The 22,864-nt window shown below is 32.0% G+C and overlaps 10 protein-coding genes and 2 pseudogenes across 12 annotated transcripts, besides 4 other annotated features; 9 read left to right on the top strand and 3 right to left on the bottom strand.

Moving 5' to 3' along the window:
• Positions 1-2,692: part of a mobile genetic element that runs on past the window's edge.
• TVAGG3_0194080 (MULE transposase domain-containing protein) lies at positions 495-1,060 on the top strand (the record flags this gene model as incomplete). The annotated part of the gene is made up of 1 exon (XM_001313459.2): positions 495-1,060. A coding segment is annotated over one exon (566 nt), but the record flags the coding sequence as incomplete, so codon positions are not given.
• On the top strand, positions 1,281-1,943 carry TVAGG3_0194070 (MULE transposase domain-containing protein; the record flags this gene model as incomplete). Its single annotated transcript, XM_051226087.1, has 1 exon — positions 1,281-1,943. One exon carries the CDS (start codon positions 1,281-1,283, stop codon positions 1,941-1,943), a length of 663 nt encoding a protein of 220 aa, XP_051111073.1.
• A 583-nt stretch (positions 2,693-3,275) lies between the features above and the next one.
• TVAGG3_0194050 (protein serine/threonine kinase protein) lies at positions 3,276-4,283 on the bottom strand (the record flags this gene model as incomplete). The annotated part of the gene is made up of 1 exon (XM_001313460.1): positions 3,276-4,283. The coding sequence occupies one exon, from the start codon at positions 4,281-4,283 to the stop codon at positions 3,276-3,278; it is 1,008 nt and encodes a 335-aa protein (XP_001313461.1).
• Positions 4,284-7,415: 3,132 nt separating this feature from the next.
• Positions 7,416-8,229: a terminal%2Cinverted (terminal inverted repeat of Phantom-3 transposon ID:TVAGG3_0194040).
• Positions 7,416-9,749: a mobile genetic element.
• A 1,319-nt stretch (positions 9,750-11,068) lies between these two features.
• On the top strand, positions 11,069-11,344 carry TVAGG3_0194020 (uncharacterized protein; the record flags this gene model as incomplete). Its single annotated transcript, XM_051226086.1, has 1 exon — positions 11,069-11,344. One exon carries the CDS (start codon positions 11,069-11,071, stop codon positions 11,342-11,344), a length of 276 nt encoding a protein of 91 aa, XP_051111072.1.
• Positions 11,345-11,609: 265 nt separating this feature from the next.
• TVAGG3_0194010 lies at positions 11,610-12,457 on the bottom strand (annotated as a pseudogene). Its single transcript has one exon. A coding segment is annotated over exon 1 (848 nt).
• A 453-nt stretch (positions 12,458-12,910) lies between these two features.
• Positions 12,911-22,864: part of a mobile genetic element that runs on past the window's edge.
• Positions 13,880-14,032, bottom strand: TVAGG3_0194000 (uncharacterized protein; the record flags this gene model as incomplete). The annotated part of the gene is made up of 1 exon (XM_051226085.1): positions 13,880-14,032. One exon carries the CDS (start codon positions 14,030-14,032, stop codon positions 13,880-13,882), a length of 153 nt encoding a protein of 50 aa, XP_051111071.1.
• TVAGG3_0193990 (phage tail repeat-like family) lies at positions 15,807-16,031 on the top strand (the record flags this gene model as incomplete). The annotated part of the gene is made up of 1 exon (XM_051226084.1): positions 15,807-16,031. The coding sequence occupies one exon, from the start codon at positions 15,807-15,809 to the stop codon at positions 16,029-16,031; it is 225 nt and encodes a 74-aa protein (XP_051111070.1).
• On the top strand, positions 16,075-16,305 carry TVAGG3_0193980 (uncharacterized protein; the record flags this gene model as incomplete). The annotated part of the gene is made up of 1 exon (XM_051226083.1): positions 16,075-16,305. The coding sequence occupies one exon, from the start codon at positions 16,075-16,077 to the stop codon at positions 16,303-16,305; it is 231 nt and encodes a 76-aa protein (XP_051111069.1).
• TVAGG3_0193970 lies at positions 16,666-17,315 on the top strand (annotated as a pseudogene). The gene has a single exon. A coding segment is annotated over exon 1 (650 nt).
• TVAGG3_0193960 (uncharacterized protein) lies at positions 18,416-18,721 on the top strand (the record flags this gene model as incomplete). Its single annotated transcript, XM_051226082.1, has 1 exon — positions 18,416-18,721. A coding segment is annotated over one exon (306 nt), but the record flags the coding sequence as incomplete, so codon positions are not given.
• On the top strand, positions 20,497-21,432 carry TVAGG3_0193950 (organellar and viral DNA polymerase type B; the record flags this gene model as incomplete). The annotated part of the gene is made up of 1 exon (XM_051226081.1): positions 20,497-21,432. One exon carries the CDS (start codon positions 20,497-20,499, stop codon positions 21,430-21,432), a length of 936 nt encoding a protein of 311 aa, XP_051111067.1.
• On the top strand, positions 22,431-22,841 carry TVAGG3_0193940 (organellar and viral DNA polymerase type B; the record flags this gene model as incomplete). Its single annotated transcript, XM_051226080.1, has 1 exon — positions 22,431-22,841. One exon carries the CDS (start codon positions 22,431-22,433, stop codon positions 22,839-22,841), a length of 411 nt encoding a protein of 136 aa, XP_051111066.1.

The following is a 22,864-nucleotide window of genomic DNA, read 5'->3' as shown; positions in this document are numbered from 1 at the left end:
GCATACAGCATGTAAAGCTAAAGAAAGATAATCATAATTAATACCTTAATTTTTAATATTACGCATTTTTAGGTGCAAAATTTAAAAACATTCTAATACAATAGAGCAGTTTCCAAAAGTAGCATACAGCATGTAAAGCTAAAGAAAGATAATCATAATTAATACCTTTAAAGTTTAAAATCTTGATTTTTTTTAAAATCAAATATTTATAACTTTAATACATACAGCTTAAACCTTATACTTGTTTTCTCTTGTGAGAAAGCAATCTTACAAAGCTAACAATCCTAAAAAATAAAGAATTAAAATTTAATAATTTAATCTAACAAAATTTCTCTCTTTATCCTTTTGCACTCTTTATATGCAACTCAAATCCATCATATAATATTCCTATAATACTCTTGCCTCAAACAATGACGAACAAACTGCTATTCTCATTTAATTACAGACCAAATCTATTCAAATTTCTGAATTTTTAATTTTCATTTCAATTTCAAATGGAATTAGAAGAAGAAACTATCTTTACTGTTATGGATCTTTGTAAATTTGGAGTTAAACAAGAAATACAAGCACAGTATGGATATGGTGAACGTGTCAGGAAAGAAAGATCTCAGATTTCATTCCACTGCAAATATCCAAAATGTCCTGCACATTTTAATGTTGCAATCTTGGATCAAAATAAATACAAACTAATCAAAATAGTTGAAGAACATGATCATTCCGCCCCAAATGACAAAAGTCAATATTCGTCTGTCTTTTATCGCAAATATTTAGAACATTACTTCCAAACAGATGACAATCAAAGAGCGATAGCACAGCTAAATGCATTCAAAGATCTTGAAATTCCTCTTACAGGTCCGTCCATTCCAGAGATGTACGCTCAAAAACCACGTGCAATCAAACGATTTGCAGAGAGAATACATGCTCTTCAAACTAGATATTCTCCTGACGATGTTGTGTCATTGCAAATCTTTGTTCAGACAGTACAAGAAGAATCTCCAGATGATCTCATTGCATTTGAAGTCTCAGACAATAATATGTGTTTCTATTACGCGCCTTTTGAAGGCAAAGCTTATGCGCATAGTATCAAGACATTTCATATAGACAGCACCTATAAATTGTTGCGATCAAACATTCCATTGTATGCATTTACTGGCAAAATCAAAGATTTTCACATTTTCCCTTTTTTATATTTCTTTTGTCAACCAGACACTTATCAAAACATTCAAGTTTGCGTGTGCGCCTATCTCAGATGGGTAACAATTGAGCCAGAATACATTAGCATGGACTGTGCTCCACAGATAGCTCAAGCAATAGAAGAAAGCATTCCACAAGCTCAAATACTTTGGTGCGGAGTACATGTTCTTCGTGCAATTCTTCGCAAATCAAATAAGTTTTCTTCTCAAGAAAAATTTGAACAATTCTATAATTTGATGAAGGATTTAGTCTTCAAATTAGATGCAGAACATGAGGAAGAAGCAAATGCTGCCTATGATCAAGTTCTGGAGTTGCTCGACACAGATCCAACAGCATCTCAATACTTTAACAGACAATGGCGTTACAACATATCAAGATGGATTGCTCGTGACAGGCGTGAAGGCGACGCAACTAACAATATTGCCGAAGCTCATTTTAGAACACTCAAACATGACTATTTTCCTGATCGAAAAAATCTCAGAATTGATGATGTTATTATAGAAATTTATACAAAAGTGATACCATCTTTCGTTATCAAACTCAAAATTGATCAAAATCCAGCAGATGACCGTGTCATTAAGATCATGGAAAAAGCAACTAACGCAGAAATTGATGTAAAAAGACAAAGAAAAATCGAGAGTATTTCAATGCTCAATAGATTGCTCAATGCTGTTAGTGATGACTCAATAGATCCCACTAAAATATATCCTACCTTGAAAGTATTATTACAAAGAACTCATTTTATTTAATTTTGATTTTAATTTTAGATTAAATTATTAAATTTTAATTCTTTATTTTTTAGGATTGTTAGCTTTGTAAGATTGCTTTCTCACAAGAGAAAACAAGTATAAGGTTTAAGCTGTATGTATTAAAGTTATAAATATTTGATTTTAAAAAAAAATCAAGATTTTAAACTTTAAAGGTATTAATTATGATTATCTTTCTTTAGCTTTACATGCTGTATGCTACTTTTGGAAACTGCTCTATTGTATTAGAATGTTTTTAAATTTTGCACCTAAAAATGCGTAATATTAAAAATTAAGGTATTAATTATGATTATCTTTCTTTAGCTTTACATGCTGTATGCTACTTTTGTCTTTGAGACATTCCATGATTTAAGTTAAGAAGCTTTAAAAAAAATGCAAAAAAAATTGAATACTTTACTGGCTGGGCAAATTTTTAGTATCGATAATCTGAAATATGTTGTTTACTTAAGCCGCTCGCTTCGCTCGCGGCTTAGTTTCGTAATTTCATACAATCTTTTTTCGAATTTGTTCTTTTTGTCAACCGCGAGCGAAGCGAGTGGCTTTTTATTTTTTAAAATTTTTTTCTTTCTTACTTTTTTTCCCTTACTTACAAATTTGATAGTAACTTACCAAATCTCTCTATCATATAATAATAAATTAATCCATTTTTTGTTTCAAATCTAACACTTTACATTTCTGACACGTAAACCTGTCACTTTTCACTTCACCTCACTGGGCAAGTTTGTACCCCCTCGAAATAATCAAACAATTAAAAACAATGAAGAATGATCAAAAATATTTTACAAAAAAAATTTATGCAAAATTTACAGTTAACCAAACATTCTTATTATTAAAGTTTTTTTAATGCCGGGGTATGGAAAATTCAATACTTTTGATTTCAGAGTAGATACCAAAAATTGAATAAAATATTCAACTTCTGAAGTTTTTAAAATTGAGGAGTGAATTTTTTTTCCCTCAGATATTGTATAGAACTTAAACATGGTTTTTATTTTAATAAATTTCTGATGTTTTATTTTCTTATCATTAGAGTAGATCTGACAATAGCAATATTCATCCTTTAGAAGATATCGAATTAAAAATTTATATTTAATAGTTAGAACGGCTCTATATCTCCCAGAGTTTTTTGAAAAAACCCAGAATATAAAAAATCATCAAGTATGGGTGGTAAAAACATATATCCATAAGGATTGACAATATACTAATGCATCTGTTATTTCGATACAGTCGATTTTTACATACAAACAAACAAAAAATAAATAAATAATAAAAATGGATTGGATTCTCAGTAAATTGCCTCAAAATAGCTCATTACAGTTATGCTCTTGATGAATCATCACTCTTTCTTCTCGCATTTAACTTGATCCTTTTTTCGATCAATTTGAAGATTTTTCTATCATCAACTGATCCAGCAGTGAATTTATTGAGATTAACATGAAGCTTTGGAAGGCTAGAAGAGATAATTTTCTTTGCTGTACCTTCTGATTTTCTAACTTGAAGAAAAGCTTTCTTTCGCTCATCAATGAAGTCAAGTAATTCTTGGCTCGAGTATCTCTCCTTCGGGTTGACGGATAAGCAATATTTAACCATAGTTCCGAAAAGGTCATCTGATGCGACGTTTGGTTGGATTTTTCCTTTTTGAATATCTCTGATATACTGAGATTCACTTTGGGAATCAAATGGATATGTGAAATATGCAAGTAAATGCATTGTGATTCCGAAACTCCAAATGTCTCCTTTTGTACCATCATAGTTATGAGCTGTTATGACTTCTGGAGGCATGAAATATGTGGTTCCACACATAGTCTCGAGACAATTTGAATTTTCTCTGGACATCCCGAAGTCTATGAGTTTTGGATGGAACTCGGAGTCAAAAAGAATATTTCCGGGTTTGATATCTCTATGGGCAATTCCGCGGCTATGAAGATAGTTTAAAGCCTGTAAAATTTCATAAGCAATGTTGAGTTGCTCGTCAAGTTTGAACCTGATCTTATTAATAATGAAGTACTCTAGGTTGCAGTTTTCAAGGTATTCCATTACGATCAATATTATATCTTCTTCATAAAAGACATCATAAACTTTAACAATGTTTGGATGGTCAAGTCTAGAGCATAAACGCAACTCAGATTCAAGATATTGAAGCATTCCGCATTTAACGATTGCTTCTCGGCTTATGATTTTTATAGCGTATTTTTGCTTAGTTTTCTTGTCAAGAGCTAAAACTACAACTGCAAATCCTCCTTTGCCTATTTTCCTGATTATCTTATATTTACCTATTTCGTCAGGAATACGTATATTAGGTACGGAGGAAATGCAGTTTAACATCTGAAATTTGTGGTTTTGAAATTTTTGAATGGAATAATTTTGTATGAGTTTCACAAATATTTGAAGTTACGTTCTTATTACTGTAAAATTATATTGACAATTGTTGCTTATTCGTTAATGGTTAAAATTTTTACAATATATTTTTCAGAAAACGACGAAATATTGAAAAATTAATATATTATTTTAAGTTATTATTTTAATGTATACATATAAATAAACATATATATGCGGTGATTAAAATGTTCGGGTTTATTTATTCAATGAGAGATGAAAATTGAATCGAACACAAGGAATTTTATAGCAGATTTTGCTAATTATTATTTGAAAACTAATTCTAAATATATCATATCTATTTTGATTTGAAACACAGCGTTTTAAATTTTGTGAAGGAATATGCCGATATTTATTCATTTCTAATATATAAAATAAATTAATTATTTTGCTATACGTTGATTATTGATTTAGCATGTAACAATCAAAAAATGGGCTTCAAATATTTCAATAGTGTAATCAATACAATCAAAAATATATTTTCAATTTACATTTCAATATGAAAACATAAACTTTAACTATTTAAGAAAATCATTGATCAAATTAACTATTTGATACTACCTCGAATTTTTTTTTCATTTAACGATCAAAACAAATACAAAAGAAGCAAAATTCCCTCCATTTATCATGAAGTCATATAGATATGATTCTCATATAATGGTAAAGGAACATAATATGACGTTTTATAATATATTCCTTATTAGTGAGACTGATTTACCCTAAAGTTTTTGTTATTGGAATCTGACACGCCCGTAAATTTTTATAAAAGCTCATTAATACAGCTCCCTGATTGGAGACATTCTTTGTGACATATACCATATACTTATGTAGGCACTAGAGAATCTACCATATGATTTTAGTAGTCTACTAATGACATTCATAGTGCAATTAGACGAAATTTATTTTGCTTGTAAAACCACACTACATGAAGATCCAAACCCATTATTATAACATTATATTACTGGTACATAGTAGTATATATTGCTGAGGTTGAAATCTAAATCTAAAAAGTTATCAAGATATCAAACTAATGTAATTGGCCTAGTCTATTCAATTACAGATATATTAATATATATGATCCGGTGAATTGATTTATACATAATGACATGATATATAAAAAAATTATAATATTTTAAAATTAGAGTTAAAATTTTACATATCTACATGCAAATGGCTAGAAATGTTATGCATATATCAATCTCGGTTGTGATTTTACTATATAGGAAAATATGTCGGAGTAATGATTCAAACTTTCAAAGTAATGCTTTATTTGAACAATATGAATTGAAATTCATTTTGATAAGTCAGGCTATGAATGATAATAATATAATAACAGTTTAAAAAAGATAATATTATAAATTTTGAAAAGATTGATATTTTTTATTTAATTTGGAATATTCTTAATTCCAATTGATGTAGAATGTGGTATCATGTCAATTTTTGAAATTCGGCTAATTTTGGAAAGACATTTTGAATTGGGTATCAATTGTTAAAATTAAGCTTGGTTATTAATGTAAGTCAAATGCAAAATAAGGGAGAAGACAATATTTGTAATTAAATGTAACAAATTCACAATTTGAAGAATATCAATATAATTTGAAAAAATTGTTAATTTCATAGGCAACAAGATATCTATTGACACTGCATATAATTGTGAATATATTGTTCATTTCAAAATTGATAGAGATTTAAAAACTACATGCGTAAAATGAAAACTGATGATAAATGATATAAACTAATATGATTTTATAACATTGAGTGTTTTGATAAACTAAATAGATGTAGAATTCAATAATTATTGAAAATATTAAGATTTTTAAAGATAAATACAAATCATATGGTAAATTTGTGCTTAAGGGATTTGTGAATAAGGTATATTGTTTATGTACTAATTATATGTATGGACAGGCAAGAAAATAAAGAGATTGTATAAGGAGAATGTGATTGCAAAAGTTTGACCGACAAGAGTGTAATATGCACTCCTGTCGGTCACAATGTGTCATTCGGGAGACATTGCCACTGCATGTCTCCCAGATTGGCACACTGTTCCGCATTCATAACTTGAATGCGGAACTTTGACCGACAAGAGTGTAATATGCACTTGTCGGTCACAATGTGTCATTCCGGGAGACATTGCCACTGCATGTCTCCCAGAATGAGACAATTTGTTGCAATCAGAATGTGATTGCAAAAGTTTGACCGACAAGAGTGTAATATGCACTCTTGTTTTAATAAATTTTAAATACTATATAAGTATCTTTACATACAATCTTTACATATATATTTTTTCCTAATTAATATTTATTTCATATTTTTTGTGCTTTATCTAACTTATAGCATGTACTGAACTATTTTACAGACTCTACTGAGCTATCTCAACATATAAACCAGTGAAAAAAAACACATATATACTCACTTCATATTCTGATCTCATGCCATATTATCGCAAAAACTATATTTATACACCACACCTCATAAAACATCATTTTAGCCCTATCCAAGCGTTCAAAACCTATTTTTCCCGCGTAATCTGATTCTTCAGGATCCGCTGATTCGATTTCTGCCGTCAGATCGCGAAAATATGCATTACATAACAAGATATACACAAATTACTAAACTTAATATTTATGAGGTGTGGTGTATAAATATAGTTTTTGCGATAATATGGCATGAGATCAGAATATGAAGTGAGTATATATGTGTTTTTTTTCACTGGTTTATATGTTGAGATAGCTCAGTAGAGTCTGTAAAATAGTTCAGTACATGCTATAAGTTAGATAAAGCACAAAAAATATGAAATAAATATTAATTAGGAAAAAATATAATGTAAAGATTGTATGTAAAGATACTTATATAGTATTTAAAATTTATTAAAACAAGAGTGCATATTACACTCTTGTCGGTCAAACTTTTGCAATCACATTCTGATTGCAACAAATTGTCTCATTCTGGGAGACATGCAGTGGCAATATCTCCCGGAATGACACATTGTGACCGACAAGAGTGCATATTACACTCTTGTCGGTCAAAATACCGCTATCCGAACCCAATTCCGGACCAGTACCCATTTTGCGATTAATCGAGATATAAAAATTGCTCACATTTGCTCACATTTTGGCACTTTTTTGTACGTTTGTCAAAAATTGTGAGGAAGATCTCACAAAAATAGTCAAAATGTGAGCAAATTTTGAGAAGTGCTCACATTTTGACATACGATTATTTTCATACGTTTTTTTGATGAATTCTAATAAAACTTCATTACCACTTTCAGAACGAAGCGTAACTTTTCAGCACGTAACGCTCTATCATGTGTAGTGACATATTATTCAAAAAAACTCAGATTGCTTATCTTATAATAACAATTTCATTAGAAAAAATGCACGATTTCACGCTAAAACTTTGAAGCAATTCTTAAATTCGGATAAAAAATCGATATGTATTACACTTTAAACTTCAAAAAATGGTTCAAAATTTAGACTTAGTTTATCTTAACAATATAGCATTTTAAGCCGAACAAGTAGGAGTAATAGAAATAGCTCTTGAAAATAATTACAATTAGTAATATGTAAGTCAAAGTTCGAGTATTCTAATAAATAAACGTTCCGGATTTTCTTTACTACAAGAATCAATACTTAATATATAGAAGCAACAGTAAAAACTTATTAGAGATTCAAAAAGAAAGTTGACTAAAGAGAATCTTTTTATATAAGTAATTTTATTTTTTTGAAATACGAGATCGAATAAACATGTATTTTATTTTATTACTATAATAATACGTTTTTACATAGTAAGAAAGTTTAGAGACTGAAATGAAATTAAAAATTGAGAAAAAAATAAAGCTTTTCTATAAAAATTCATATTAATATATAGTATAATGATATTACAATTTATTGATAGTTGTGTTAGAAAAAAGGTACATTCACTATTTTTGACAAAATTTTAAATTTTCATGGGGTTGTAAATCTTATAATAACTAGATGAATAAGGAATAAATCCCAGTATGATGTGCATCATTATATTAAACACTATATGTAAGGCTGGTGATTCTATTAACACTTATGAAGATCTATAATATTTGAGCAGATAAATTTGATAATTTCCAAAACTCTTATATTTCAAAATTAAAGTGTGCGAATGCATTTAAATGAGAGCAAAAAGAGATTGATGCTGTTAAAACTATGTGTTAATTTGCAATTATTTCGCATCACAAGAACTACCCAGTAAATTCGGCTATCTTTCTTTGCAATTATTCTCCATTATACATATAATATAATGGTTAGGGTTTGAAGAAAAGTTACTAGAGAATTATTGACTTTTGAAATAATGCAGAATTTTACTTGAAGAAATCATTAATTTATGAGTTCCAAATTGCTAAGCATGACGAAGGATCATTAAATTTGCTACAATTAAATACACTTATTGCAGAATTAAGATTTTTGAAATTAAAAGTTTGAAATATTGCCTTTTTGAATAAAAATTTAAATTTTATTATATAATCATGATAATATCTTATAGAAATTAAAAGAAAATATTTTAAACCATTCAAATATTTTGAATGTCTTATCAATTTAAAATATTAAAAGATAGCTTGATTTTATCATCATTAGTTGTTATCAAAGTTTTCTTCTTTTGATGAACAACAGTAAATGATTTGTTAATTACTTGTCTTCCTTTTTCGCAGCAAAATCGAAAGTTATGATGATAATCTTGCTCTCAATTTTGAAACTCTCTGATTTACAAGTAAGCATTCCCTTGGAAAAGCAGTCCTATTCTGTTTTCAAGATATTTTAAAGCCTCCATTTCATACAATGCGCAGATCTGTTCGAAATTGCAAGAACTCTCAAGAAAAATGCAGCAGCAAAGAAGATTCCATAGTTTCTAGCATCAAAAATTTACAACCTTAATACAACAGTTAAAGAGAAGCTCGAAAAGAAAATATTTAACCATAAAGCTGGAAACCATTCGATATCTACTATTGGATCTAATAAAAAGTTAATTATAACATATTTTACATGCTATTTGTTGACTCTGTTCCATTATATTACCATATATATCTTTTTGAAATCTAAAATATTTTTACAATTTTAACCATGTGTTGTTGAAACCATATATCAATCTTAGCTAAAGTATAGTTTATGAGTCTGTCACCATCTAACGTATGAATTTTCAAAAATGTCAAATATGTTCATTTTTTCTGTAGATTCAGCCATAATTTCACGTTGTTATACTATTCAACTATTATTTAATATTTTTATCGATTTAAATATATGATGAGATGCTTAGTTCTCCTGGAAATCGATTTTTAATCGCAATTTTAACTTTCCAAAAAAAATTCAAAAATAAAAATCCCTCTCAATTTTCTAAGTTTTATAACTCGCCAAATCTCTAGCCAAATTTTTTTGGCCCGTATAAATAAATAAAAAAAAAGGTAGTGGGGCTTCCAGGCACTTCGTGCCCTCTAGCCCCGAAGATGTTTAGTATAAATGAAGTTTTTATTCGGAAAATTGTTAGTCTTCTGGTGTGAATTCGGAGGACTCTTCTTCTTCCTCCATTGCTTCTGGGAAGAAGCCTTCTTCTGGGTCGAAAACATTATATAATGTTTCACTTTTTCACAAATTATATATGTTTTCATGTTTTGTCACTTTTCCGTCACTTTTTCGGGTAAAAACATTTTTATTATTATATATAAATGAATTTTACAAAACCTCCGTTACCGTTCTTTGGAAATAAGAGTAAATGTAAAGATATTATATTGAGAGAACTTAAGAAACTACCGAATGGTCTAACATTTGTAGATTTGTTCGGTGGAAGTTTCTATATATCCCATTTATGTCATACCGTATTTCCTGACTCAAAGATTATATGCAATGACTTCGACAACTATATGGACCGTCTCAAACATATACCAGACACAAACAATATATTGAAAGAGTTAAAAGAAAAGATACCTATAGGTAAGATGGAACGTATACCATTAGATAAGAAAAATATTGTGAGAGAGGTTTTGAAAAAAGCAGAATATATAGACTGGGATAGTATATCTGCTAGACTATTATATAGTGGTGCTATAAGAGTTCATGACATTGAAACACTTATGTCAAAAGTTTTATATCTTAACTATACAAATGTTTTCAAAGAGGACATAGAAAAATATATTGAGGGTATAGAGTTTGTGAGATGTTATTGGACAGAGTTGTATGAAAAATATAAAGACAAGGAAAATGTTTTCTTTATAGTGGACCCGCCGTTCTATAACACATGGGATTTTCAATACCAAGTAGACTGGACTTTGAGAGACTCTTTAGAAACTTTAGACGTTTTACATAACCATCCATGCTTTTACTTTACATCCGATAAAAGTGGTTTGGAAACCGTTATGAGATGGTTAGAGGACATACATGACTATGAGTTTAGATATGACAAGATAGAATATGAGAGAGGTCCTATAAACCGGAGAAAGTGTCATAACAAAGAAATTTTATTAGTAAGTAAATGTGGTTTGAAATAGGACTACTTGTTTTAGGTTTTTTCCATTGTGTCATTTATTTCTTTGACGTGGCAGAAAGATATAGAGAATATGAAGATGAACCAATGCCTGCAAATGTTCAGTATATGTACTCGTAAGAGATATTTTTATCTAATATTAAATGGACGCACAGAACTTAGCGAATGCACAGCAACCTGGACAACCAAACCCAGAGAATATTCCAAATGAAGTTAGAATACAAACTGCAATGGCAAACTATGGTCAAGTGCCAACAGATGTACAAATGCAAACTGCCATGTCAAATGACGCTGCGTTAGGTTTGCCACCATGGTATGCAAATATGAGATGGAAAGAGTTTTATACAAACCCTGAAGTGGGATATAAACAACTTTATGCAGATGACGCGAACACAGGAGTTGACCCAGAATATGTTTTCTACCAGAGGAGAAACAGAATGTATGAGCTCCAGTTAAAGAATGCTATGGAACTCAACAGGAAACGTAAGAGACTAGGCGGACATTAGATTTTTACATATAGTAAAATGGGTTTCTTCAGTAAGATAGGAAACTTCTTTCGAAATGTTGGAAGAGGTATATGGAATGGAATAAAAACCGTAGGAAGAGGAATTTGGAACGGAGTCAAAAATATTGGTAAAAGGGTAGGTCAGTTTGTTGGTATTATACCTAAAGACCCTGAACCAGAAGAGCAAGCTCCTGTTATACAACAGCCTGAACCTGCACCACAGTCTAGTTGGCAACCAAATCCAACACCTCAACCGTATTAAAAAATTATATTTTTACCGTTCGATAGTAGTTGTATATGAAACTAAGTTCTAAGTAAAACGCATGGTATAATGGAATTATTCTTTTTCTTCCATCTGTAGTAAACCATACTTGAAAGTCTGAAATACTTCCACTTGGTGGTTCGTATAACTTTGTAGGTTTTTCGTAAAAATCATTCATCAGACATAAGAAAGAGTTTTGCGCACCAGAAAATGAAGCATGAACAATAATAGCATCTTGGTCGAAAATATTTTCATATGTTCCATTAGGGTTTTCGACTTCATAAAAGTCTGGGTGTACTGGATATGCTGCAGGCTGATTTAACATCCTCATAAATCTATACCATGCCAAGTTGTTATATTTTGTAGAAATATAAACGTTTTCTCCAAGGTCTTCTATTCTATTGATTTTAACAGTTGCATTTTTCCTGTCATAAATAATATCGAGATGGTATTCTCCTTCGTCAATGTTATACTGTTTTGCATATTCGATATAGATATCGTTTATTTTTCTTGAAAAGCTTGAAGAGTTGTTTCTAAGTTTACAAGCAAACTAACTTGTAAAAGTTTTCCCTGTTCAAATTTCTCATACATACGTTTTTCTTTGTTATAGTATCGAACTTCAAAACCGACCGTAAATGGGAAACCATGTATGGCTTCTGAAATGAACTTCATTCTACGAAAGCCAATAGCTTTTGTGACAGATGGGTCTCTTAGCCATCTTAATGGGTAGTCAAAACGATAGCCTTCATGCTTTACGGCCTCTGTCTCAAACTTTTGACCGACATTAGTAAAAAGTTCATCTAATGGTTTAGTTGTAGCAACTCTTGAATTTTCTTTTTCTATTGGAAGCATATTTTATCTATAATAAAAATGTCAAATGAAACAGCGTCTATGAGAGAAATACAACACAACCGACAACTCATTATGCAAGCTCTAAATAAGAACACAACAAACTTTTCAAACTATTCTAAGATATCTGAGTCATTGAAAGAAGGAAACTTAAAACTGACATTAAACCCTTTAACAGATGAGTTTCTATTTCAAGACAAGAAGAACAATACTGTCTGTATAAATCCAACAAAAGGAACTTTAAACGAGAAACCTATAAATGAACTTCTTTTGAAAGCAGATGTTGACAACAAAGCTGACAAAGAATATGTAGACGATGCAATAGCAAAAGAAGAAGAAAGAGCTAACAATGCTTATGCAACAAAAGAACATACTCATCCTGAACTAGCAGACAAAACATATGTTGACAATAAAATGTCAAGTGAAGTGACAAGAGCTGAAAACGAATATTCTAAAAAGACTCATACACATTCTATATCTGAAATAACAAACTTAAACGTTAGCCTTGAAAAGAAAGCAGATGAGGAATATGTGGCTAGTAAGTTAGAGAAGAAAGCAGATAAGGAATATGTGGATGAAAAAGATAATGAAATTATAGAAAGGGCTGAATGGTATCATGAATGGACATCGAAGATTTTAAAAACTAAAGCTGATACAGGATGGGTTTCAGGATGTTTAGACCTTAAAGCAGATAAAACTTATGTTAACGATGAGTTAGAGAAGAAAGCAGACAAGAACCATACACATGATTTCTTCACAACTGTTGCTATAGAAAGTATTGAAGGAACGGTTGAAGAAACTGTGTGGGATGCATTATATTGTAAACCTCCTAACTTTCCACAAGGTTTAACATCGGATGACGACATAACGACGATGAGAAACATTAGATGTAAAGATGTTTATGTCATGAAGGATGAACATAATATTAAATTCACTGCTCAAGATTTATATGACAAGAAAGCAGACAAAACAGAGCTTCAAACATTAAAGACAGAAATACTTCAAACATTATATCCTATAGGCTCTATTTATACGTCAATGAACTCTACCAGACCAGAAACAGTTCTGGGTTTTGGAACTTGGACTCAAATAGTCGACAGTTTTTGTATTGTGCAAACTCTTCAAAGGAAACAGGTGGAAGTAAAACGATTTCAGGTGAAAATTTACCTGCACACAGTCACTACATAGATTTAAGTACATCTCAAGCAGGTTGCATAAGCATAGATATTGGGATTGGTCAGCAATGATAAAAGGTAAAGGATATGATGTTAAAGACAACGTTAAGTTTGCTATAAATTGTTACTGGAGTAACACTGAGGGAGGAGGAAACCATACACATCGCGTTTCAGGATATACGCAAACAACGGGACAAAGTAAAGAATACATGCCACCTTACATGACAGTTTACGCATGGTATAGAAATGCTTAGTCGTCATTTTCAACTTCTTTAGCATATTCGTCAGGAGTTGTCTTATATTTGTTAGGAACTGTCTTTGAAAGTATACCACCTTGAACTTTGACAAGTTTGAAACGAGGTCTGACAATAGTCGTTTTATCTTCTGCTTGCAGTGTGTACATTTTGCCATGTTTGCCTAAAACTTATAATATTCTCTTGTATACTTTCTTCTATTTTTACGAACACGAATGTGAGTACCTGTCGGGTTCCCATTGTTGTCATAGTCAATAGTATTTTCATATGGGTCGCGTTTAGGTATTTCTATTTTTACTTTGTCACCTTTCTGAAGTTTGAAGCCCGGCATTCTTTCTTGTTTGTCTCTTTTGACTAAATTATTAAATATATAGTCTTTCTCTAAGTCAGGGTTGTTTTTCATTTCTTCGGGGGAGTGGTTTCCCAAACCTTTTTGTTTACGGCTATTGTAAATATTTAAAACTTGTCTCATCTTTGCCATGGAGAAGTGTCTATATTTGTCGTCATATGACATTTCATTTGCTTCACCACCTTGTGGTTGGTTTAAGTCTCTTAACATTTTTTATACAACCGTCAATGACACCAAGAGCAGAATGTTTTGGTCGACAATGAAATATTGGTTTACATTTTTTGAACGCAGATAGTTTTTTACATCATCTGATTTGAAAGAACTTTCACAGTCAGATGTCAGTTTTGTTGGATGGTATTTGTCAACGAATATTGTCAAAGCAGTTTTCACATCTAAAAATTTTTTGGACCATAATGGTATGGCTTCACAGTATCTTGTGTTTTGACCGACAAATATTAGCCAGTATGGTGGTCCATCTGTTCTAACTCTCGAATGTTTTCCAAGATATCCATAAACAAGCATTTGGTGTTGAACTAAAGATTTTTACCATGAGTGCTTTCTTTGTCGCTTTAGAAACATAGGGGTCCTTGTTTGGATTCGTCATTTTTTATCCTATAAGAAATGGGTTTATTTGGCGCATTAGCAAGAGTTGCATCCAGATTTTTGCCCGCAGTGGGAACAATAGCCAGAGGTGTATTTGGAGTTGGAAGGAAGATTTTGAGTACATTAGGTATACTTAAAGAGAAAGCACAACCTATTATACAAACTGTACAGAAAGGTTGGGATGTAGCACGAGATGCAACAAATCTTATTCCAAATCCTGAAAACAGAGGAAAAGTTCAAGGATGGATGGACAATGTAGGAAGACAAGCAGGAAACTATTATAACAAAGCAAATGACTACTATAACCAAGCAGGACACTATATGGACCAAGGTGAAAGATTCTTTAACAGAGGATATAACCATGCACAACAGTGGGTAAACAATAACCAACCTCAACCGCCTCAAACGTGGGGAATGTAAAGTTTTTACTGAGATGAAATGAACAATACAGCATTGAGACAAATGGTTCAAGATGGATTTGTCGGCTTCCAGCAGTTACACAACGTGTTTGTCAAGTTCTTCCTATACCTCAGGAAGTTTTAGACCGACTTAAAAAACAACAACAACCAGTTGAAAACAAACCAAACTAAAATTTTTACTGAGATGAAATGACCGAAGAAGTTGAAACGGTAGATTTGACACCACAAACAAAAAGTTCAGAACCATTGTCAAAACCTGTCAAAGAACTTACAGATGAAGAGAAAAATTCAATAATAGAAAGTGCAGGTCTGGAAATACAAACCCTAACTACAAAGTCACTTTTCATAAAAAATGGAACGGCAAGTATCTCTCAAAAAAGAACAGACTCTCACAAATAAAATATTGAAGTCTGAAGGAGCTTTCGAGACAAGCAAGATGAAAAGTTTACTTCACTGACCAACAGTTCATTATAGAACATCTCATTGACTTAGAGTCGAAATATTCTAAAACTTTACAACAAACACAAAAAGTTGAAAGGAAAACAAAAACAAATGGCATATGATATTTATGAAGATGTTGACGACACAACTGTTCCTGCAAGTGAAGTAAAGTCAGAGAAACCGAAAAGTGACGAAAAACCGATAGAAGAAGAAAAACCAAAAACTGAAGATAAACCAAAACCAAAGTTTAGTTTGGAAACTAAACCAAGTCAACCTTCATTAGCTGGTATGGGTTGGCGTCAAAGACTTATGGCAGCAGGCGGTTATGTAAAGTAAAGAAAAATATTTTTTTATTTTTATAAAAATGCCCCCATATAGAATGGATAGAAAATCTGCTAGAATAAAAGCAGAGTTGCAAAGATATGGTTGGAGAGTTTCGAAGAAGTTTAAATATAGGAAGGGAAGACCCATAAAAGTCTATGACAAATTGTCTGGTCTTCGCTACGAAATGGATTTGGAAACAGCACGTGCAAATTATCCAAACAGACTAGAGAGGTTAGAAGAAGAACGTCTTATGGACATGCCTTTCGATGTGTTAAACATTGCATGAAGTAAAAATTTATTTTTTAAAAAGTGACATTTTTAATTTTATTTGAAATGTACGCTGAGTTTGTTGGAGAAGACCGTTGGGAAACTTGTTTGTTAGATGAGAAATATGAAATGGCATACCATTTTAAAACAATATATTTTTACATATATTAAATGCTTCAGGTTGAAAAACAAAGAACAAAAGTAGCAGATACAAAACCGTTAGACTATATCTTTACAAATGCTGGTAGGACTATTTCAGATGAAGAAATTTCATCCCGAGTATACAGGTTTGACTATCCAATTCGTTGGCTCAAAGTCCTTCAGATGCAAAGGCAATAGGATTTAGAAGAGTTTTTTTTCAAATAGAACTAACGCATTTATGTTCGCAGTATATTTTCATGGGCAGTATAAAGGTTCTGATGGTCTAATAGACAAATTTGACGAAATGAGAATCTTTACAGTTCGTTCAGACGAAAGTCTTGAGAAAACTCTAAATGACTTTCAAACTCAAATGAACAAATATTATTGGGAATTTCAAGAAAAATACGACTCTTTACTAAATGGAACATACTATCTGAAACTAGAATATGACAAGATGAACTCCACCGTTTCATTTCAAAAGATTGAAATTAACCCTCCAAGAGATACAGAGTTTTTATTTTGGAAAGTAGACAAACGTTCTTGGGCACAATTTCTTCGGTTACTAAACCAGAACGAACCATTACCACCAGATGGTCCATTTAAATTTATACTTCCACCAGCAGATTTGACAGTTTATAGAAACGTGTTTGACCCTCAAATGTTATGTGTCATGCAAGTTTCAGTTCAAGCAACAATAGTTTTCTATGTATTGGTAAGGACTTTTATGACTTTGCTTCTAAATTCTACGAACCACCTAGTAACAGTTTCTCTGACTTTCAAGTTTGGTTCACAACAAATGGTGTGCAACATATTATTCCATTGTACTATGACTTTTATCTCGAATTGTCTTTCATATATAACTACGGAAAAGTGCTGAAAAAGTATTGAAAAATAATGTTTATGTTAGCATGTTAGATCTAACACGTTTTCTAACCACTTTTCTAACATCGTAGAAAACTCATGAAAACAATTTATTTTGACACTTTCACAAAAAACATAAAAAAGTGAAGTTAAAATGAGATGTTTACTGAACTGGTTGGATGTCGCCTTCACAGGTTATGAAGAACGGCTGACCCGAGAAGTGGAACAGTGCTCTGAGAATTTGTATAATTCGTGGAATTGGACTCTCTCTGTTTGGAAGTAGTATCCAAGGACGCTTGGCAAAGAACTTTATAATGGCTTCCTTCTTTGCTTGCTTTATGTCGTCGAAAGGAGTGTTTTCTGGTATTTGAATTGGAATTCCGGTCGAAGTCTCGAGATTCAAGACAGCCCTTCCAGAAATAGTGGTGAACTTGACCTTGGGCTTCATGACCTTGCGCAAGTAGTCTTTTACGCAGTCGTTAATTTCAATTAGGTAAATTGCCTCGTCGGTAGGTTCGACCTCGACCATTGCTACTGTCAGTAAAAGTACTGCTACTGTCAGAAAAAGTACTGCTACTGTCAGAAAAAGTACTGCTACTATCAGTAAAAGTACTGCTACTGTCAGTAAAAGTACTGCTACTGTCAGTAAAAGTACTGCTACTATCAGTAAAAGTACTGCTACTGTCAGTAAAAGTACTGCTACTGTCAGTAAAAGTACTGCTACTGTCAGTAAAAAGGAAAATTTGAGAGGGTTTTCGACGATAAAGTACTGCTACTGTCAGTAAAAGTACTGCTACTGTCAGTAAAAAGGAAAATTTGAGAGGGTTTTCGACGATAAAGTACTGCTACTGTCAGAAAAAGTACTGCTACTGTCAGTAAAAGTACTGCTACTGTCAGAAAAAGTACTGCTACTGTCAGAAAAAGTACTGCTACTGTCAGTAAAAGTACTGCTACTGTCAGAAAAAGTACTGCTACTGTCAGAAAAAGTACTGCTACTATCAGTAAAAGTACTGCTACTGTCAGTAGCAGTACTGCTAGTAGCAGAGATTTTTATCGTTGTGGTCCGACGGTTAAGCCACAAACGAATGTCCCACGTCCCACCAACCCAGTCCATTCCCAAACCAGAGGAACCTAAAGAACCACAACAGTCTCCTCAGCAACCTCAGTTCCAGCAAGTACCTCCGAATTTCTACCAATTTCCACTTCAAGGTTACTACCCACCACAAGGCTTCCCGAACTACCCTCCTCAGCCTATGCCTTACTTCCCCAACCCTTGGATGTTCCAGCAAGCTCCACCCCAGCAATTCCAATCTCAATCCAAATCGAAGAGAGACCAAGAGTTCGAAGAAGGTCTGAACCGCTTACGCAAAGATTATGCTACAGCTCCAATTGAGAGAAAGTTGTTCCCGGACCAAAAATATAATTTAGGGTAGAAGGTTAGATCTCACCTGTTTTTTCACCTCTTTTTTCACCCTCTTGAATTTTCATGACTTCTTCGTAAATGTTTTGTCATGACTTCTTCGTAAATGTTTTGTCAAGACTTCTTCGTAAATGTTTTGTCAAGACTTCTTCGTAAATGTTTTGTCAAGACTTCTTCGTAATGAGTGTAAAGGACCCAAAAATATAATTTAGGGTAGAAGGTGAGATCTCACCTGTTTTTTCACCTCTTTTTTCACCTCTTGAATTTTCATGAATTTCCTTAAGATAGAAAAAATAAAGTTAGTTTTATTTTGTATTTTTTTGTATAAAAGATATGATTTCAGGGATTTTTTTGACGAAGTGTCAATCTTCACTTCGTCAAAAAATAACAGTTATCTAATGAAAAAGTGTCATTTTTTGTATTTTTTTGTATAAAAGATATGATTTCAGGGATTTTTTTGACGAAGTGTCAATCTTCACTTCGTCAAAAAATAACAGTTATCTAATGAAAAAGTGTCATTTTTTTCATTTTTTTGTATTTGACGAGAATGTCGGGTAGATGGTTAGATCTAACACGTTTTCTAACACGTTTTCTAACCTCTTGAATTTTCATGACTTCTTCATCGTAATGAGCGTAAATGTTTTGTCATGATTTCATCGTAAATGTTTTGTCAAGACTTCTTCGTATATGTTTTGTCATGACTTCATCGTACACGTTTTGTCAAGACTTCTTCATCGTAATGAGCGTAAATGTTTTGTCATGATTTCATCGTAAATGTTTTGTCAAGACTTCTTCGTATATGTTTTGTCATGACTTCATCGTACATGTTTTGTCAAGACTTCTTCATCGTAATGAGCGTAAATGTTTTGTCATGATTTCATCGTAAATGTTTTGTCAAGACTTCTTCGTATATGTTTTGTCATGACTTCATCGTACATGTTTTGTCAAGACTTCTTCATCGTAATGAGCGTAAATGTTTTGTGAAGAATATAGCAACAGTCTGAATTCCGACGGTTGCTTTTTATACAAAATTCATGCAGGAAATTCTTGAGTTTTGGTTGAAAGAATACGGTGGAGCCAAAAGTGGCTCGACCTCAAAACAAGCATTTTATGAGCTTACTAAGGGTGTTATGAATGAATTCAAAGGTATTTACATACATCCTGACCTCGTTCATTTTGTTGCTGAATTCAGCAAAAATAAAGTTTATGTTAGAATGTTAGATCTAACACGTTTTCTAACACGTTTTCTAACATGGTCTAAAACACACAAAACTCATGAAATTTACACCAAAAATATAATTTAGGGTAGATGGTTAGATCTAACCTGTTTTCTACCCTCTTTTTTCACCTCTTGAATTTTCATGACTTCTTCGTAAATGTTTTGTCAAGACTTCTTCGTAATGAGTGTAAAGGACCCAAAAATATAATTTAGGGTAGATGGTTAGATCTAACCTGTTTTCTACCCTCTTTTTTCACCTCTTGAATTTTCATGACTTCTTCGTAAATGTTTTGTCAAGACTTCTTCGTAATGAGTGTAAAGGACCCAAAAATATAATTTAGGGTAGATGGTTAGATCTAACCTGTTTTCTACCCTCTTTTCTAACATGGTCTAAAACTCTCGAAAATCATGAAATTTACACCAAAAATATAATTTAGGGTAGATGGTTAGATCTCACCTGTTTTTTCACCTCTTTTTTCACCTCTTGAATTTTCATGAATTTTCCCGAAATAAAAAATAAAGTTAGTTTTATTTTTTTTTATTTTTTTATTTTGTATAAAAAAATAAAAATGTCAACAATCGGCACAACAACAATTCAAACAACAGCACCAAACTCTTTAGTCATGAATCCAACATCTATGTTAGTAGAGATGAAAAGCTTCATTCCTTCTTCATATACTTTTGAAACAGAAATCCAGAAGATAAAGCAAGAACTTTTAACATGTAATTTAGACTGTAGTGCGAAAGATGAAACAAATGAACAGTATCTTTATGAAATGCAGGACATTATTGACCATTTGCCTAAACTACCTGAAATCCAACAACAAAAGCTCACTATTCCTGAATTCGATGAAATAGAAGTCAAAGCAACTGACTCAGTAGAAATAAAGAAGTTCATACGAAAGGTAAACTATGAGTTTCTAGGATTTCATTGCAACCATAAGGTTATGGACAAAGATTGCGACATGGTATATAAGAACATCTCTGACATATATAAATCTGAAGAATTTAAGACCTACGACAACTTTGTTTCGTTAGTTGCTGAATGTGTATGGGAAATAAGAGATAAAGATAGAAGAGGCAAAGTATGCAACAAACAAATAAGACCCGCTATGTTTGAGATGAAGAGAGCAATTGACGCTTTAGTTGTTTTAGCAGGTAAGGTTTCAGAATATAACGCAAAAATGAACCCGCAATGTTCTAAATGTAAAGCAGCAATGAGGAGATATAACTACTCCGTCAAAGAGATAGAAACAATGAGAAACGACTATGCAGATTTAAAGAAAGAAGCAGAAAAACCAGCAGAAGATAAAATGGACATGTTAGAATTTCTGAACAAAAACTATCCAACAGCAGAAGATTTCCTTCTATCTGACGTCAAGAAGAAATATAAAGAGACTTTCGGCATAGTTAAAACATTCGATGTACTAAAAGAAGAAATAGAAGCTACAAAACTGTTTAAAGTCTCACGAATTCATAACGTTTACCATGTAAAACGCTTATAAAATAACTGGGGTAGAAAAGAGGGTAGAAAACAGGTTAGATCTAACCTTCTACCCTAAAATATATTTTTGCTGAATTCAGCACAAAATTCTGAGTAAAATAATTTTTAGGGCTTGTGTCAAACCGTTGAGTTTTCACAAAATTCCAAAAATAACGTTTACCATGTAAAACGGTTGTGAAAAAAAGAGGTGAGAAAACAGGTTAGAAAACAGGTTAGATCTAACCTCTTCACCTAAACATTATTTTTGCTGAAAAATGACCAAAAATCATGAGTTTTGTGTGTTTTAGACCATGTTAGAAAACAGGTGAGAAAACAGGTTAGAAAACAGGTTAGATCTAACCTCTTCACCTAAACATTATTTTTGGTCATTTACAATGAAGTCTTGACAAAACATGGAATCTCTTCCCTCGGAAAACCGAGAGAAGAGATTCCGTATGAAAACAGGTTAGATCTAACCTCTTCACCTAAACATTATTTTTGGTCATTTACAATGAAGTCTTGACAAAACATGGAATCTCTTCCCTCGGAAAACCGAGAGAAGAGATTCCGTATGAAAACAGTGAAGAACAGCGAGTAGGTAAGAAACCTTAGTCGCCAAAACTCTATGAAAATCGTGAAGAACAGCGAGACCGTTTTTTTTCTGGGTCGCCAAAACTCTATGAAAACAGTGAAGAACAGCGAGTAAGTAAAAAAACTTAGTCGCCAAAACTCTATGAAAATCATGATTTTCCTTAAGACAGAAAAAATAAAGTTAGTTTTATTTTTATTTATTTTTTTATTTTGTATGTAAGAACAGAAATGACAAACATTGAGTTTGAAACAGTTAGAAAGATAGACAATGACACCAAAGTGGTTAGAATAGGTAATTTAAACGTAAGATACTCAAAGAAATACAACAAATATTCTTTGTCAGACATTATATCTCCATCTGGAAAGAAAACAAAGGACTGGGTTAGAATTGCTTCTAGTCAGAAAATTTTGACAAGAAATCCTGAGCTTATGATATCGGTAAGATTCTATGGAACTGCAGCATATCTTATAGACAAAAGTCTTATACCAATAGTTTTGTTATGGTTAGACCCAGTTGTTGGATATAACTTCATAACATATGGTTCATTCGATACGGAACGTTGCAGTGAAGGCTTACTTTACATCGTTCAGAAACCGAAGGACTTCAATACAAAGAGATATAAGATAGGAAGAACATATAATATAACTCAAAGATATGACAGTACAGTCAATAGAGTCAAGGTTGTGTTTGTTAATGATATGAGAGCTGCAGAAACAGAACTACTTGAAAAGTTTGAGAAAATATATGGTGCTCCCATAAAAGGTAAAGAAACGTTTGAAGTAGATGAGATAGATAAAGCTATAAAATTATTTGACGAAGTTGCTGAAAAATACATGTAAAGCGTTTATTTTTGGTCTTTTGT

The sequence above is a fragment of the Trichomonas vaginalis genome, chromosome IV (assembly GCF_026262505.1).
Source record: "Trichomonas vaginalis G3 chromosome IV, whole genome shotgun sequence".
NCBI classification, from domain to species: Eukaryota; Parabasalia; order Trichomonadida; family Trichomonadidae; genus Trichomonas; species Trichomonas vaginalis.
This window is presented reverse-complemented; position numbering and strand designations above follow the sequence as displayed.